Source organism: Aethalodelphis obliquidens, unplaced genomic scaffold (genome assembly GCF_003676395.1).
Source record: "Aethalodelphis obliquidens isolate GAN/ISIS:26980383/991018 unplaced genomic scaffold, ASM367639v1 scaffold38, whole genome shotgun sequence".
NCBI lineage: Eukaryota > Metazoa > Chordata > Mammalia > Artiodactyla > Delphinidae > Aethalodelphis > Aethalodelphis obliquidens.
Genome location: NW_020837982.1, coordinates 14,697,724 through 14,711,036, shown reverse-complemented (window position 1 = coordinate 14,711,036; position 13,313 = coordinate 14,697,724). Strand labels below are relative to the sequence as shown.

The window sequence follows — 13,313 nt, the reverse complement described above, 5'->3', positions numbered from 1 at the left end:
CACACACACACACACACACACACACACACACACACACACACACACACTGGAATACTATGCAGCCATAAAAAGAAGGAAATCATGCCATTTCCAGCAACACGGATGGACCTAGATATTGTCATACTAAGTGAAGTAAGTCAGACAGAGAAAGACAAATACCATATGATATCACTTACACGTGGAATCTAAGATAGGACACAAATGAACTTATCTACGAAACAGAAACAGATTCACACAGGGAACAGACTTGTGGTTGCCAAGTGGGAGGGATGGACTGGGAGGTTGGGGTTAGCAGATGCAAACTATTATATACAGGATGGATAAACAACAAGGTCCTACTGTAGAGCACAGGGAACTATATCCAATATCCTGTGATAAACCATAATGGAAAAGAATATGAAGAAGAATGTATATACGTGTATAACTGAATCACTCTGCTGTACGGCAGAAATCAATACATCGTAAATCAACTATACTTAAATAAAATTAAAATAAAATAAAAGGAAGTTGCTGGCCTGAAATGCCGGGTAAGAATATTCCACGTGGAGGGTAGATCCCACATGAAGGCTCCGCATGGATATGAACAAGGCAAGTTCAATCACAGGTCAGTGCAGTTGGAGGATGATGATGGGGGCAGAGGAGGACGGTGGGCGGTGGCGAGAGCTGAGCTCAGAGATGCAGGTGGAAGATGTATCATTAGGGACCAAGGGCCAAGCTAAGAGGCTGGGATTTTGTGCTACAGTGGGAATCCTTTGGTGGGACTGAAGCATCTGATTTCATTTTAAACACTCACTCAGGCAGTTGTAGAGACCAGATGATGAAGGGGCTGGGGGGGCGGCGGTCGGAGTGGAGAGCAGAGACCCCGAAGGGAACACTGCTGTGTTCAGGCAACAGATGACTGTTGCGTGGACCGGGCTGACGCACGTTAAAGCAAATGGAGCTCCTTTGGAGGAAGAGCCAGCAGGACTTCCTGAAATGCACGCGGGGAAAGAGTGAAAAGTAAGCATAAAGGATGATGCCTGGGATGCAGACCTGAGCAAGTGGGTGGATTAACAGTACCAACCCTTCCCTGCTAGGTCCTCCTCCTGTTAGAGCTTCCAATGCTATAGTTCCTGGGGGGTCTTGATTCAAGGCCCCTTGTCTTCTCACCTGTATTTTCTCCCTGGGTGATCTCATGAACTCCCATGGATTCAACAAGTCCTCAAGCCAGGGACCTGGAAACCCCTCTCCCTTCCTCGTACCTCCACATCCATTCGATTGCCAAGTCCTGGTACCCTACGTCCAACATCCATCACATCTCCGACCCCTCTCCATCTTCACTGACCCCATCGCATCCCACCTTGACTGCGCCCCTACCTGTCTAAATGGATCCTGACTTCCCCCATAGCCCCACCCCCTTTATCCATTCATCACACAATCACCAACAAATCTCATCACGTTACTTCTGAATAACACGCTGGCCTCCCACGGATCTCGGGGGGAAAGCCCCGACGCTGGCCATGGTGAGACCGGGTGCCCTGCCATCCCATCTCACACCCTCTCCTTGTCATTCCCTAACCTCTAGTCACTCGGGCCACCTTCACGTTGCTCAAAAATGCCGAACGCCTTCCCGTCTCTGGAAAATCCACACATCGCGCACCCTAACCTAAAAGCACTTTTAACAGTGTCAGTGCTGTCACCGTTAGCTTGTCCTTAAAGGTCACTTTGAATTTCTTTTCAGTTTGATCATTTATTCAGTCAGATGAGAATAAGGAAAGACTGCTCAGCTCAAGAAATCATGGGCAGGGACTTCCCTGGCAGTCCAGTGGTTAAGACTTCGCCTTCCAACGTAGGGGGTTTGATCCCTGGTCAGGGAGCTAGGATCCCAAGTGCCTCACGGCCCAAAACACCAAAACGTAAAACAGAAGCAATAGTGTAACGTATTCAATAAAGACTTTAAAAATGGTCCACATCAAAAAAATCTGAAAAAAAAAAAAAGAAATCATGGACAAAATCAAGCACCTGGCATCTGTGCAGGGAAATCACTGATCTGTACATGCCTGAGCTTATTTCTGCTGCAGACTTCTTCCAGGTCCACTGAAGAGCTGTCCAGTTCATACGGTAATCACTGCACCAGTGTGGCCTGCGCCTCCTGACATCCCGGTGCTCCCCACGCGGCCCGCGTGCCCCCTCCTCTGGGGAAGCGTGAGTAACCAGCTGCCTTCTCAGGGCCAATCGTCCTCTGACCTGTCGGCCTTGCCATATCGCAAGTTTGCTATCGATTCATGAGATTTTAGAAAACCTGGAGAGCCAAAAGCCTCCTATATAATTCGCAAGACCCCCGATCCAATTAAAAGCTTATAAATCTGGGGAACTTGACCTTATCCTCGAGAAATAAAGCTAGCAGTCATCAACCTACCAACACCAAAGGTCAGTTTCAAGACTCTGGTGCCGACAGTCAGATGCTACTCTCGATACCAAAATATACATTCCTGTTGGCCAGTTATTTTATTTTACTTTATCTTTGGCCGAGAGACATGCGGGATCTTGGTTCCCCGACCAGGGACCAAAGCTGTACGCCCTGCAGTGGAAGCGCGGAGTCTTAACCACTGGACCGCCAGCGAAGTCCCTTGACCGCTTGTTTTAAAAACAGTGCTTTCTGGAACAAAAGGACGGAAGTGGGTCACAGGCAGGCCTGGCTACAGGCCCCACGCATGGACCAGCTTCTGGAGTCCCATATACGTGTTTGCTTGATGAAAGGGTTTCATGTCGAAAGCAGTATTGCAAACTCTGCCTTTAGACTGTCAGGCTCCCCTTGCTGAAAGTCCTGATAGACACAGAATTATTTCCACAGACACTTTCCAAAGCTGTAAACATTTAATTTCTACCACACGTGAGTGATTCCTGCTGGGAATATTAAGAAAGAAGAAACCAGGGCTGGGAAGAGAAAATGGAATGATTGATAGAGCAAGCGGAGCCGTTCTGGTCCTGCAGCGTGAGATGGTGGAAGGATCAGAGCACATGCCATGATCACTTAGACAAGCGAGACCAGTAGAACCTGGGGGGCTCGGGGCGACCACTGGGAAAAGAAGTGAACAAGAACTCCAGGCCAGAGAAAATCAAACAGACACCAAACACGTCGATCATAAACTCAAGGAGGAAAGAAACCCCCCAGATTGCATCTCCCCTGTAACAAAGCCAAGCGCACAGCTAAGAATAGCTTTTCATCTCTGGTGGACTTGCGGGGGGTGGAGGGGTCAAAGGGAAGAGAATCTTCACGACTGTTCACCCCAAGGACTCATTCGGTGAAGTCACACGATGCAGGGTCTTTAGTACTAATGCCCTTCTAGAGAAAGACCCTGGAGCACTTCCACGTAGCAGGTTCTCTTTATTGCTTCATTACAGCAAAAACAATTTTCATAAGAGCCTTTATAGATAGGACTTTATAGACCTGTAACCTCCAAAACCACAGTGTAATTATCTTACGCGCAGGCTCAGCGGCCATGGCTCACGGGCTCAGCCGCTCCGCGGCATGTGGGATCTTCCGGGACCGGGGCACGAACCCGTGTCCCCTGCATCAGCAGGTGGACTCTCAACCACTGCGCCACCAGCGAAGCCCTGTAATTATCTTGCATGTGATCTTAAGATACTACGGAGGCAAATGGAAGCTATGAACAAACAGCTGGGGTAAGAGAAAGGTGACGGCCTCCCTAACGGTGGGATCTCAGCACGCCCCTGCTCTCCTCAGGCGTTGCCCCTGTCTGGGGAAGACAAGGATGGGGACCAGATCTTGCCTGGTGAGGGTAGGGGATGCTTCAGGCAGGTTAAAGGGCACGGCGAGGTGCGAGGCACTGCCACACCACAAGACAATTCTCAGACACCGCCTGGTCCGTCAGCAGGCAAGTTTCACATCCCCCAGGGCTGGGAGGGCACTTACCGAGCGCTTGTCGGCCTCCGCCCCTTGCTGGCCCTGCAGACATGCCGTGAGCTTCTTGTGTGTGCTGTGGGAGACCTGCTTCACCAGCTCCAGCCGCTTCTCCACCTGTGGACAGAGCAGTGGGTGGGGCTTCTGGGTGAGGGGAGGTCAGAAGTGGGGTCACAGGGTCTGGACAATCAAGGGACAAGACTGACTCAGGTTTCTGCAGAGACAACATCCAATGCAGGAGAAAAGGAGGGGAATCACAGACGCAGGGACTCTCTGCTAACCATGCAATCAAACGCCTTCAAATGTCTCCTGAGAAACCTCACCCGGACCGGTGTCCACAGGGCAAGGGGCTACCATAAAGGATAAAAGCTGTGTCTCTAAATAGACCAGATGAGCAGCAGTGGAGCAGCTTGAACAGCATCGGGAAGGGCTCGGCTGTGAAAGGGAATACGTGTCTTTGGCACCTATGAGCTACAGGCCAGCGACAACCTTACCTGAAGAAGGTCTTCGCTCAGAACTTCAGTCTTCTCTGCCCTAAAGAGAAAATGGAGAGACATATCGGTCAAAAAAACCTCAAACAAACAAACAAAAAAAAACTAGGAATATAGTCTCATAATTACTCTCCATTTTTTCCCCACTTATAGAGAGATTAGAAAAACAGAGACATTAATAGCAGCTATGTTGTTTTTTTTTTTTTTTTTTTTTTTTTTTTGCAGTACGTGCACCTCTCACTGTTGTGGCCTCTCCCATTGCGGAGCACAGGCTCCGGACGCGCAGGCTCAGCAGCCATGGCTCACGGGCCCAGCCGCTCCGCGGCACGTGGGACGTTCCTGGACCAGGGCACGAACCCGCGTCCCCTGCATCGTCAGGCGGACTCTCAACCACTGCGCCACCAGGGAAGCCCTATAGCAGCTATTTTTAAAAAATTTTATTGAAGTATAGTTGATTTACAATGTTGTTAATTCCTGCTGTACAGCAAAGTGACTCAGTTCTACATATATATTCAATATATGCTTCTTCATCTTCTTTTCCATTATGGTTTATCCCAGGATATTGAACATAGATAGTTCCCTGTGCTATACAGTAGGACCTTGTTCTTTATCCATCCTATATACACAAGTTTGCATCAACAGCAGCTATTTCTAACAAGAGAGAACATAGACAGTACTGGAATTTATTGGAACCTCAAGGAACCAGCATTCCAGCAAAAACATGGTAAACAAGATGGTCTGAGGAGTCTGCTGCTACAGCATGGAAACTGGATGAAGCACAACAAACACACTTCTTCTGTCTCCAGATTATTTTTTTCCAAGTAACAGAATTAAGTAGGTTCCCCCACCCATCCCCCTTGGTCTCCCCCAAACAAGCAAAAGTAGCTTGAAAATCTGAGCAGAGATCAACAGCGAACACGGAGACAGCACTGAGTCCTGCTGACAAATGCAAATGCCACCACTGAGATCCGGTCACCACTGTGAGCCCCCCCACCCCACCCAGAAAGTGAGGGGCTGGAACCAGGGGTTAACACATTCAGGGAAAGAACTTGGATGCCCGCTGGAGTGTCCCAACCTGTCAGCAACCCCTGTCTCACATCAGAGGAGAATGCAAATCTTCTTGGAGCAAAGCACAAAGAGATACACTCAAAAACACAACAGATAAATCAAAATATAAACTAACCCACAGAAAGGAAAGAAAAAGAACACAAGGGACTTCCCAGGGTGGCGCAGTGGTTAAGAATCCGCCTGCCAATGCAGGGGACACGGGTTCGATCCCTGGTCTGGGAAGATTCCACATGCCGTGGAGCAACTAAGCCTGTGTGCCACAACTACTGAGCCTGCACTCTAGAGCCCGCCAGCCAGAACTACTGAAGCTCGCGTGCTACAACTACTGAAGCCCACGTGCCTAGAGCCCATGCTCCGCAACGAGAAGCCACCGCAATGAGAAACCTGTGCACCACAATGGAGAGTAGCCCCCGCTCACCACAACTAGAGAAAGCCCGCACGCAGCAACAAAGACCCAACACAGCCAAAAATAAATAAATAAATTTAATTAATTGATTTTTAAAAAGAACACAAAACAATAAAAAACAGAAAGAACAAACATAAAACAAAAAATTAAATGGCAGACTTAAGCCTTAACATAGTCATAATTATATTAAATGTAAATGGCCTAAATATGCCAATTAAAAGATAGATTGACAGAGTGAATTGAAAACATGAATCTCACTTCAAATACGACATAGGCAGGCTGAAGGTAAAAGGGTAGGAAAAGATATCATGCAAACACTTATCAAAAGAAAGCAAAAGTGGCTATATTAATGTTAGAGAAAGTAGATTCAGAATAAAGAAAACGACCAGAAACATAGAGGAGCATAATATAATGATAAAAGGATCAATCCACCAAGAAGATGTAGCAATCTTAAATGTGTATGCACTAAACAAAGCTGCAAAAATATGTGAAGCAAAAACTGACAGAACTGAAAGGAAAAACAGACAAATCCACATAAAGACTTCAACATCCCCTCTCTCAACAACTGACAGACCAGCTAGATAAAAAACAAATCAGCAAGAAGAAGTAAGAACACAACAATTCAATTAACCAACAGAATTTACTTGACATTTATAGAACATTCCAATCAACATCAGCAGTATACACATTCTTTTCCAGTACATATACCAAGATGGGCAACATCTGGGTCCATAAAATAACTAATTTGATGTTGTTGTTGGTGGTGGTTTTTTGCCGCATTGCGTGGCTTGCAGGATCTCAGTTCCCCAACCAGAGATCAAACCCGTGCCCCCTGCAGTGGAAACGCAGAGTCCTAGCCACTGGACCGCCAGGGAATTCCCTAAAATAACTAATTTGAAAGAACTGAAATCATATACAGTGTATTCTCTTATCACTAACAGAAAGATAAGAAGAAAATATCCAAACACTCGGACACCAAACAGCATGCTTCTATTTTATTATTTATTTATTCATTTAATTTATTTTTGGCTGCGCCGGGTCTTAGTTGCAGCATGCAGGATCTTCGTTGAGGCACGTGGGATCTTTCATTGAGGCTCTCGGGCTTCTCTCTAGTTGTGGCACACAGGTTTTCTCTCCTCTAGTTGAGGCACGCAAGCTCAGTAGTCGTGGTGCACATAGGCTTCGTTGCCGCACGGCATGTGAGATCTCAGTTCCCTGACCAGGGACTGAACCCACATCCCCTGCATTGTCAGGCAGATTCTTTACCACTGGACAACCAGGAAAGTACCAAATGCTTCTAAATAATCCATAGAACAGAGGAAGTCTCAAGGGGGAAAAAAAATGAACTGAAAATGAAAATGCAATATATCAAAATGGTGGATATAGCCAAAGCAGTGCTGGGAGGAAATTTTATAGCACTAAAATCATATATTAGAAAAGAGAAACACGTGCAAATGAGAATCTTAGCTCCTACTGTGGCAACCTATAAAAAGAAGACCAAGAATAAGCCCAAAGCAAGCAGAAGGAAAGCAAGTACAAAGGGCATAATAAATTTAAAACAAAAATAATAATGGAGAAAAGTAATGAGACAAAGAGCTGGTTCTTTGAGAAGATAAATACAACTGAAAAAACCTCTAGCACAACTGAAAAGAAGGAAAAATAACCAAGAATAGGAAAGAGGAAGTATCACTACAAAATCCTGTAGATTTCAAAAGAACGTCTTTGAACAACTAATACACGTATGTACATTTGACAATTTACATGAAATGGACTACTGTACTTAAAAACCGTAAATTACAATACACTCAATAGGAAACAAATAATTGAAATAGCCCTGTAACTGTTAAGAAATTGAACCTGTACTATTAAAAGTCTCAAAAAAATATTCAGACCCAAAAGACTTCACAAGAGAATTTTACCAAATGTTTAAAGAAGAATTAGCCCCAATTCTACATAATCTCTTCCAGAATACAGAAGAGGAGGAAACACTTCCCAGTTCATTTTATGAAGCTAGCATTCCTTTGATACCAAAACCAGACAAAGAACAGTAATAAAGAAAGCTAACTATAGACCAATATTCCTCATGATATAGATGCAAAAATCCTTAACAAAATATTACCAAATATAATTCAACAACCTATAAAAAGAATTTTTCACCATGACCAACCTAGGTTTAGTCCAGGGATACTATTCCAGGGGTTTTTTAATCAATCAATGTAATTTACCATATTAATAGATCAAAGAAGAAAAACCACATGATCATATTAATCGATGTAGAAAGAGCATTTGACAAAATTCAACACCCATTCTTGGTGAAAACTCTCAGAACACACAGAAGAGATAGAAGAGAATTTCCTCAAATTGATAAATAAATCTGCGAAAAAAAAAAAAAAACCAACTCTGTCATTAACATTATGCTTAATGGTGAAAGACTAGATGCTTTCCGCCCTAAGCCTGGGATCAAGACAAGTATGTCCGTACTCAACATTCATTCAGCATAGTGCTGGAAGTTTGAATCAGTGCAATAAGGCAAGAAAAGGAAATAAAAAACATATAGATACGAAAGGAACAAATAAAAATGTCCCTATTTCCAGATGACATGCTTGTCTCTGTAGAAAATGCCAAGGAATCTACTAAAAAAAAAAAAATTCCTAGAGCTAATAAATGAGTTCAGCAAGGTTGCAGGACATAAGGTAAACATACAAAAATAAATTTTACTTCTATACACTAGTAATGAATACATTAATACTGAGACTAAAAATAAAATACTATTAACAACTGCTTTAAAAAAAATACTTAGGTATCAATTTATAAATATATACAAAGAATGTGTCTGTTGAAAACCACAAAATAATAAAAGAAAGATCTAAATAAAGGGAGAAATACTGTGTCTGTGGATTGGAAGACTCAACCTAATAAAGATGTCAATACTCAGAAAATTAGTCATGATTAAATGCAATCCCAATCAAAATTTCAACAGGATTTGTTGTAGATACAAACTGATTCTAAAATTCACATGAAACTGCAAAGGAAGTAGAAAACCTAAAACAATTTTTAGAAAGAATAAATTTGTAGTACTCACTACCCAGCTTTAAGACTTACTATAAAACTAAGTTATCAAAAGAATATGGTAGTGGGCTTCCCTGGTGGCGCAGTGGTTGAGGGTCCGCCTGCCGATGCAGGGGACACCGATTCGTGCCCTGATCCAGGAAGATCCCACATGCCGCGGAGCAGCTGGGCCCGTGAGCCATGGCCGCTGAGCCTGCGCGTCCGCTGCAACGGGAGAGGCCACAACAGTGAGAGGCCCGCGTACCACACTCACACACACACACAAAAATATGGTAGTAAAAGGGCAGAAAAACAGATCAGTGGGACAGAATAAGGAAAATGGACCTAGACAGATGTAAGCAACTGATTTCTGACAAAGATGCAAAGGAGGAAGAAGAGTCTTTCTAACAAATTGTGCTGGTACAATTGGATATTCATATGCAAAACTATGAACTTTGACCCATGCTTCACATCATGTACAAAAATTCACTCATAGTGGCTCACGGACCTAAATACAAAACATGAGACTATAAAACTTTTGAAGAAAACATGAGAAAATATCTTTGACCTTCGGTGAGGCGATGAGTTCTTAGAAACAACATCAAAAGGGTGATCCGCAAAACAAACAAAAAATGGGATACATTAGACTTCATCTAAATTAAAAGCTTCGGGGCTTCCCTGGTGGTGCAGTGGTTAAGCATCCGCCTGCCAATGCAGGGGACACGGGTTCGAGTCCTGGTCCAGGAAGATCCCACATGCTGCGGAGCAACTAAGCCTGTGCGCCACAACTACTGAGCCTGTACTCTAGAGCTTGCGAGCCACAACTACTGAGCTCGCGTGCCACAACTACTGAAGCCTGTGCGCCTAGAGCCTGTGCTCCACACAAGAGAAGCCACCGCAATGAGAAGCCCGCACACTGCAACGAAGAGTAGCCCCTGCTCGCCACAACTAGAGAAAGCCCGCACACAGCAACGAAGACCCAACGCAGCCAAAAATAAAAATTAAATAAAAATTTTAAAAATAAAATAAAATAAAAAAGACTGACCCGAGGAAGGAGGTGGGCTAACAAGTGACGCTAATTTTAGGAAGCCTGGTATTTTGGTCCTCATCTTTGTAAATGAAAGAGCATTGTTCACTATCAAGACAATGAACACTACTATTTTCAGAGAATGAGTCATTCTACAGGATGATAGGCACCGTGTAGGTGACATCTGGGTACAAGTTATGTCTTTTCATTTTATTTTTTACACCAATAGACTAAAGCAAAACAGAGCCTTGGCAAATGGATCTAAAAATTGTGCACTGTTCTCCTGATGGGCTTTAGAAGAACAATCACTGCCACCCACAAAAATCTTGATTGTCAGCGGTGTCATACATTAGCTTGTCAGGTCACAGCAGCATTTCCCAGAATGTGTTCCATGAAAAGATAGACCCATTAGACACCCTGAAGAAAAACGTTCTGTGGACAAATAAGTTAGCAAACACTGAAGGCTATATTCTCCATTAACAGAGCTTCATTAAAATAGTAAACGCTCTGAGAAGTCCCGTAGGAAATTTAAATGGCTTAATTTTGGCTAACTCGTCGTTTCCCAAATCTATAAAAATATATTTCACATAACACCAGTTAACAACTACACCCTGAGTGCTGACTGTAGTTTAGGAAACATGAAGATGAAGGTAATATTCACTACAGAACATCTTGGAGACTGCTACCTTGGAGTTCTGGCCTCACCACAGAAAGATACTTGGTTGGATTGAGAGCCAAACAATGAGGACTCTCAGCTGTCATTACAGAAGTCACGGAAGGAAACAGTGAGGCTGCCTTTAACGCAGAAATAGTCTCATTACAAAACATTTCAGACAATAAGTCACCAAGTTACAACACCCAAGAAGTTGTCCAATGCTCTCAATTTGTCTATCACTAATATTTTCAGCACCTGTTGCTCTCTTTCTATTTGCAGACTCTCAGGCTGGGTCCCATGGATGTCCCCGTCTCTAGCATCTTCCCATTCATCATTCACACTGCCTTTAGATATTCTTCCTAAAATGTCCCTTTTACCTAATGACAAAGAGGTGCTCTGCTAAGCGCTTTACAAGCTTTATGCCACTGTTTAAAAATGTACCTGAGATTTGTTTCAGTCAGGTAGATAAGACATGCAGACGTGGAACTGTCATGAAGAAACTTACGCTTACAGGTTCCCAGAATCAGGAGGCATGGCACACCATGCAGGGACACACAGGGATACACCAGGGCAGGTCAGGAGGCAGAGAGAGCTAGGGGACAGTTTGGGCAACAGTCTTTCCTGTGGTTTCCACAAGAAGGATGGGTTGACAGAGCAAGGAAGCTGAGCAGGTTTAAAGTGGGATAATCTGAGTAATTTTGGTGGGCTCTGGGCTATGTGGGGGAGGGCCCTAATAGTCCAGCACTTGGCCCTGGAGTGATTTAGGGGCAGGAGGATACTGTCCAGACTACAGGAGCCTGAAAAGAGGTGGGTGGAGGTATGGATTCAGAATTGGTTGTTTGCATATCAAAGACGTGCTTTCAGGCAAACTGTTTGCTCTTTCTAGGAATTAGCCCGGCCTCGGAGGGGCAGTCTCTCCCAAGTCAGTGAGGCTTCAGATGCCCGAGCATCTGGAATACAAAAACATAGTGAATACAATCACTCATTCCTTAAAACAAACCCTGGAAGCTGTTATTATCCCCATTTTTTTAAACAGGAAAATGAGGTTACTCTGAATTAAGTCATCACCTTAGTGCAATATACCAAAATATAGTCCTGGAGCTGCAACAACAGCATCACTTTCAAACTTGTTAGAAATGTCAATTCTCCAGCCCCAACCAGACCTACTGAGTCAGAAATTCTGGGAGTGAGCTCCAAAATCTGTTTTAAGATGCCCTCCAGGTGACTCCAATGCGTGTTAAGAAACACTGGTGTATGGAATAAAATCTAAGAATCTCTGCTTTGGAAAATCCTACTGAGTCAACGAATTTATCTCTTCAAGGTCCTCCAAACTGTCCCCACTGTTCTATGCCCAGGCATCTCCCGCTCTACATTCTGGCCCCTTCCAAGAGGAGGGAGCTGTCAAGCTGCCACAATCAGACCAGCAGCAGAATTTATCAGCAATAATTGATGCTAGACTATAATGGAGCAATTCCAAAGTTCTGAGTGAAAATTCATTTCAATCCAAAAAGAAAAAAAATTATGATAACTTATCAGTCAAGTATAGAGGCAAAATAAGATCATTTTTAGAAATAGAAAAGGATGTTACCTCTCCTTCTGAGAAAACCCCTTGAGGATGCACTCCAGAAAAAATAAGGATAAAACTTGAATCAAGTAAGAAATGACAGAAATAAACCTGAGACCAGCCAAGAGGAAATCCCAGGATGTCAGACCCGCAGGAGGCTCGGAGAGCAATAAATACATATTGGAACTCAGTGGCCCCTAAGATGAAGAGAGCAAACAAAATAATAGATGAAATGAGTAAGTTATGTAAGTAAGTAAGTAAGTAAGTAAGGTATGAAGGCATATGATTCTCCCAACAGAAAAAAACAAGATAATCCCAAAGAAATTCCAGGAGAAGTACCCAAGAAAGATAGGATTCAAATATGAATCAAAAAACAAACAAATACGAATCAAAGTAAAGTGATGCATGATTGAATCATCTGTAGAATGTAAGAAAAGAGTATTTATTTAACCTTGGCACTAGGCAAAGTCTCCTTTATCTGGGTAGATATCTTTACGTTGGAACCACAGAGCATGAACTATTATTGACATATTACTTGGCTCTGCAATGAACAACGTTTAAGTAGCTATAAAAGAAGTACTTAGTTGACTGTTGAACTTTTAGAATCAACCCATGAACAAAACACAGAAGACATAATTATGATGATTACAGGAGAGACTGAACGTAAATTTTATCAATCTTCAAGATGTGAAAAAGAGAAAGAGAAAAAAGAGAAAGGAAAAATGGGAAAGAAAGGAAAGAAAGAGGGAGACGCAAACAGTTGAGAGAGAGAGGTGAATAATGCTCACTAAAGCCAGCCAAGAGAAACTGTACCATCTGTGGCAACTGCAGAGAGGTTTAAACGTAAGTAAAATGCTCTTTGTTAACAACTATTGAAAAAATAGGTATGGAGGGGAAGGCAAGTGGTATAATAGAATCAAAACCCCATCTCCCCAACAGGAAGTAAATTGTGTGTTTGTGGGTATATGGGAGAGAACCAACAGGACAAGCGTATTATTTAAAGATGGGGAGCTAAATTACAGAGGAATTGAATACAGAAGTCATTAAAAGTAATTGTCTCCAGAGAGCAGGGCTGGGAGAGGAATCAGGGTAAGGCGGCTGATACCTTTTCATTATAAGTCCTTCTCTACAACTTGATTATTTTAAAAAC

The 13,313-nt window shown here is 43.4% G+C and overlaps 1 protein-coding gene across 1 annotated transcript in view; it reads right to left on the bottom strand.

Annotated features, from left to right (window-relative positions):
- Positions 1-13,313, bottom strand: part of ARHGAP44 (Rho GTPase activating protein 44) — a 142,800-nt gene that overhangs the window by 66,873 nt on the left and 62,614 nt on the right. The window contains exons 2-3 of the mRNA XM_027131091.1: positions 4,399-4,438; positions 3,917-4,021 (exon numbers count right to left, since the gene is read on the bottom strand). Of these exons, the coding sequence (XP_026986892.1) occupies positions 3,917-4,021; positions 4,399-4,438 (145 nt within the window). The remainder of the gene's footprint in view (positions 1-3,916; positions 4,022-4,398; positions 4,439-13,313) is intronic.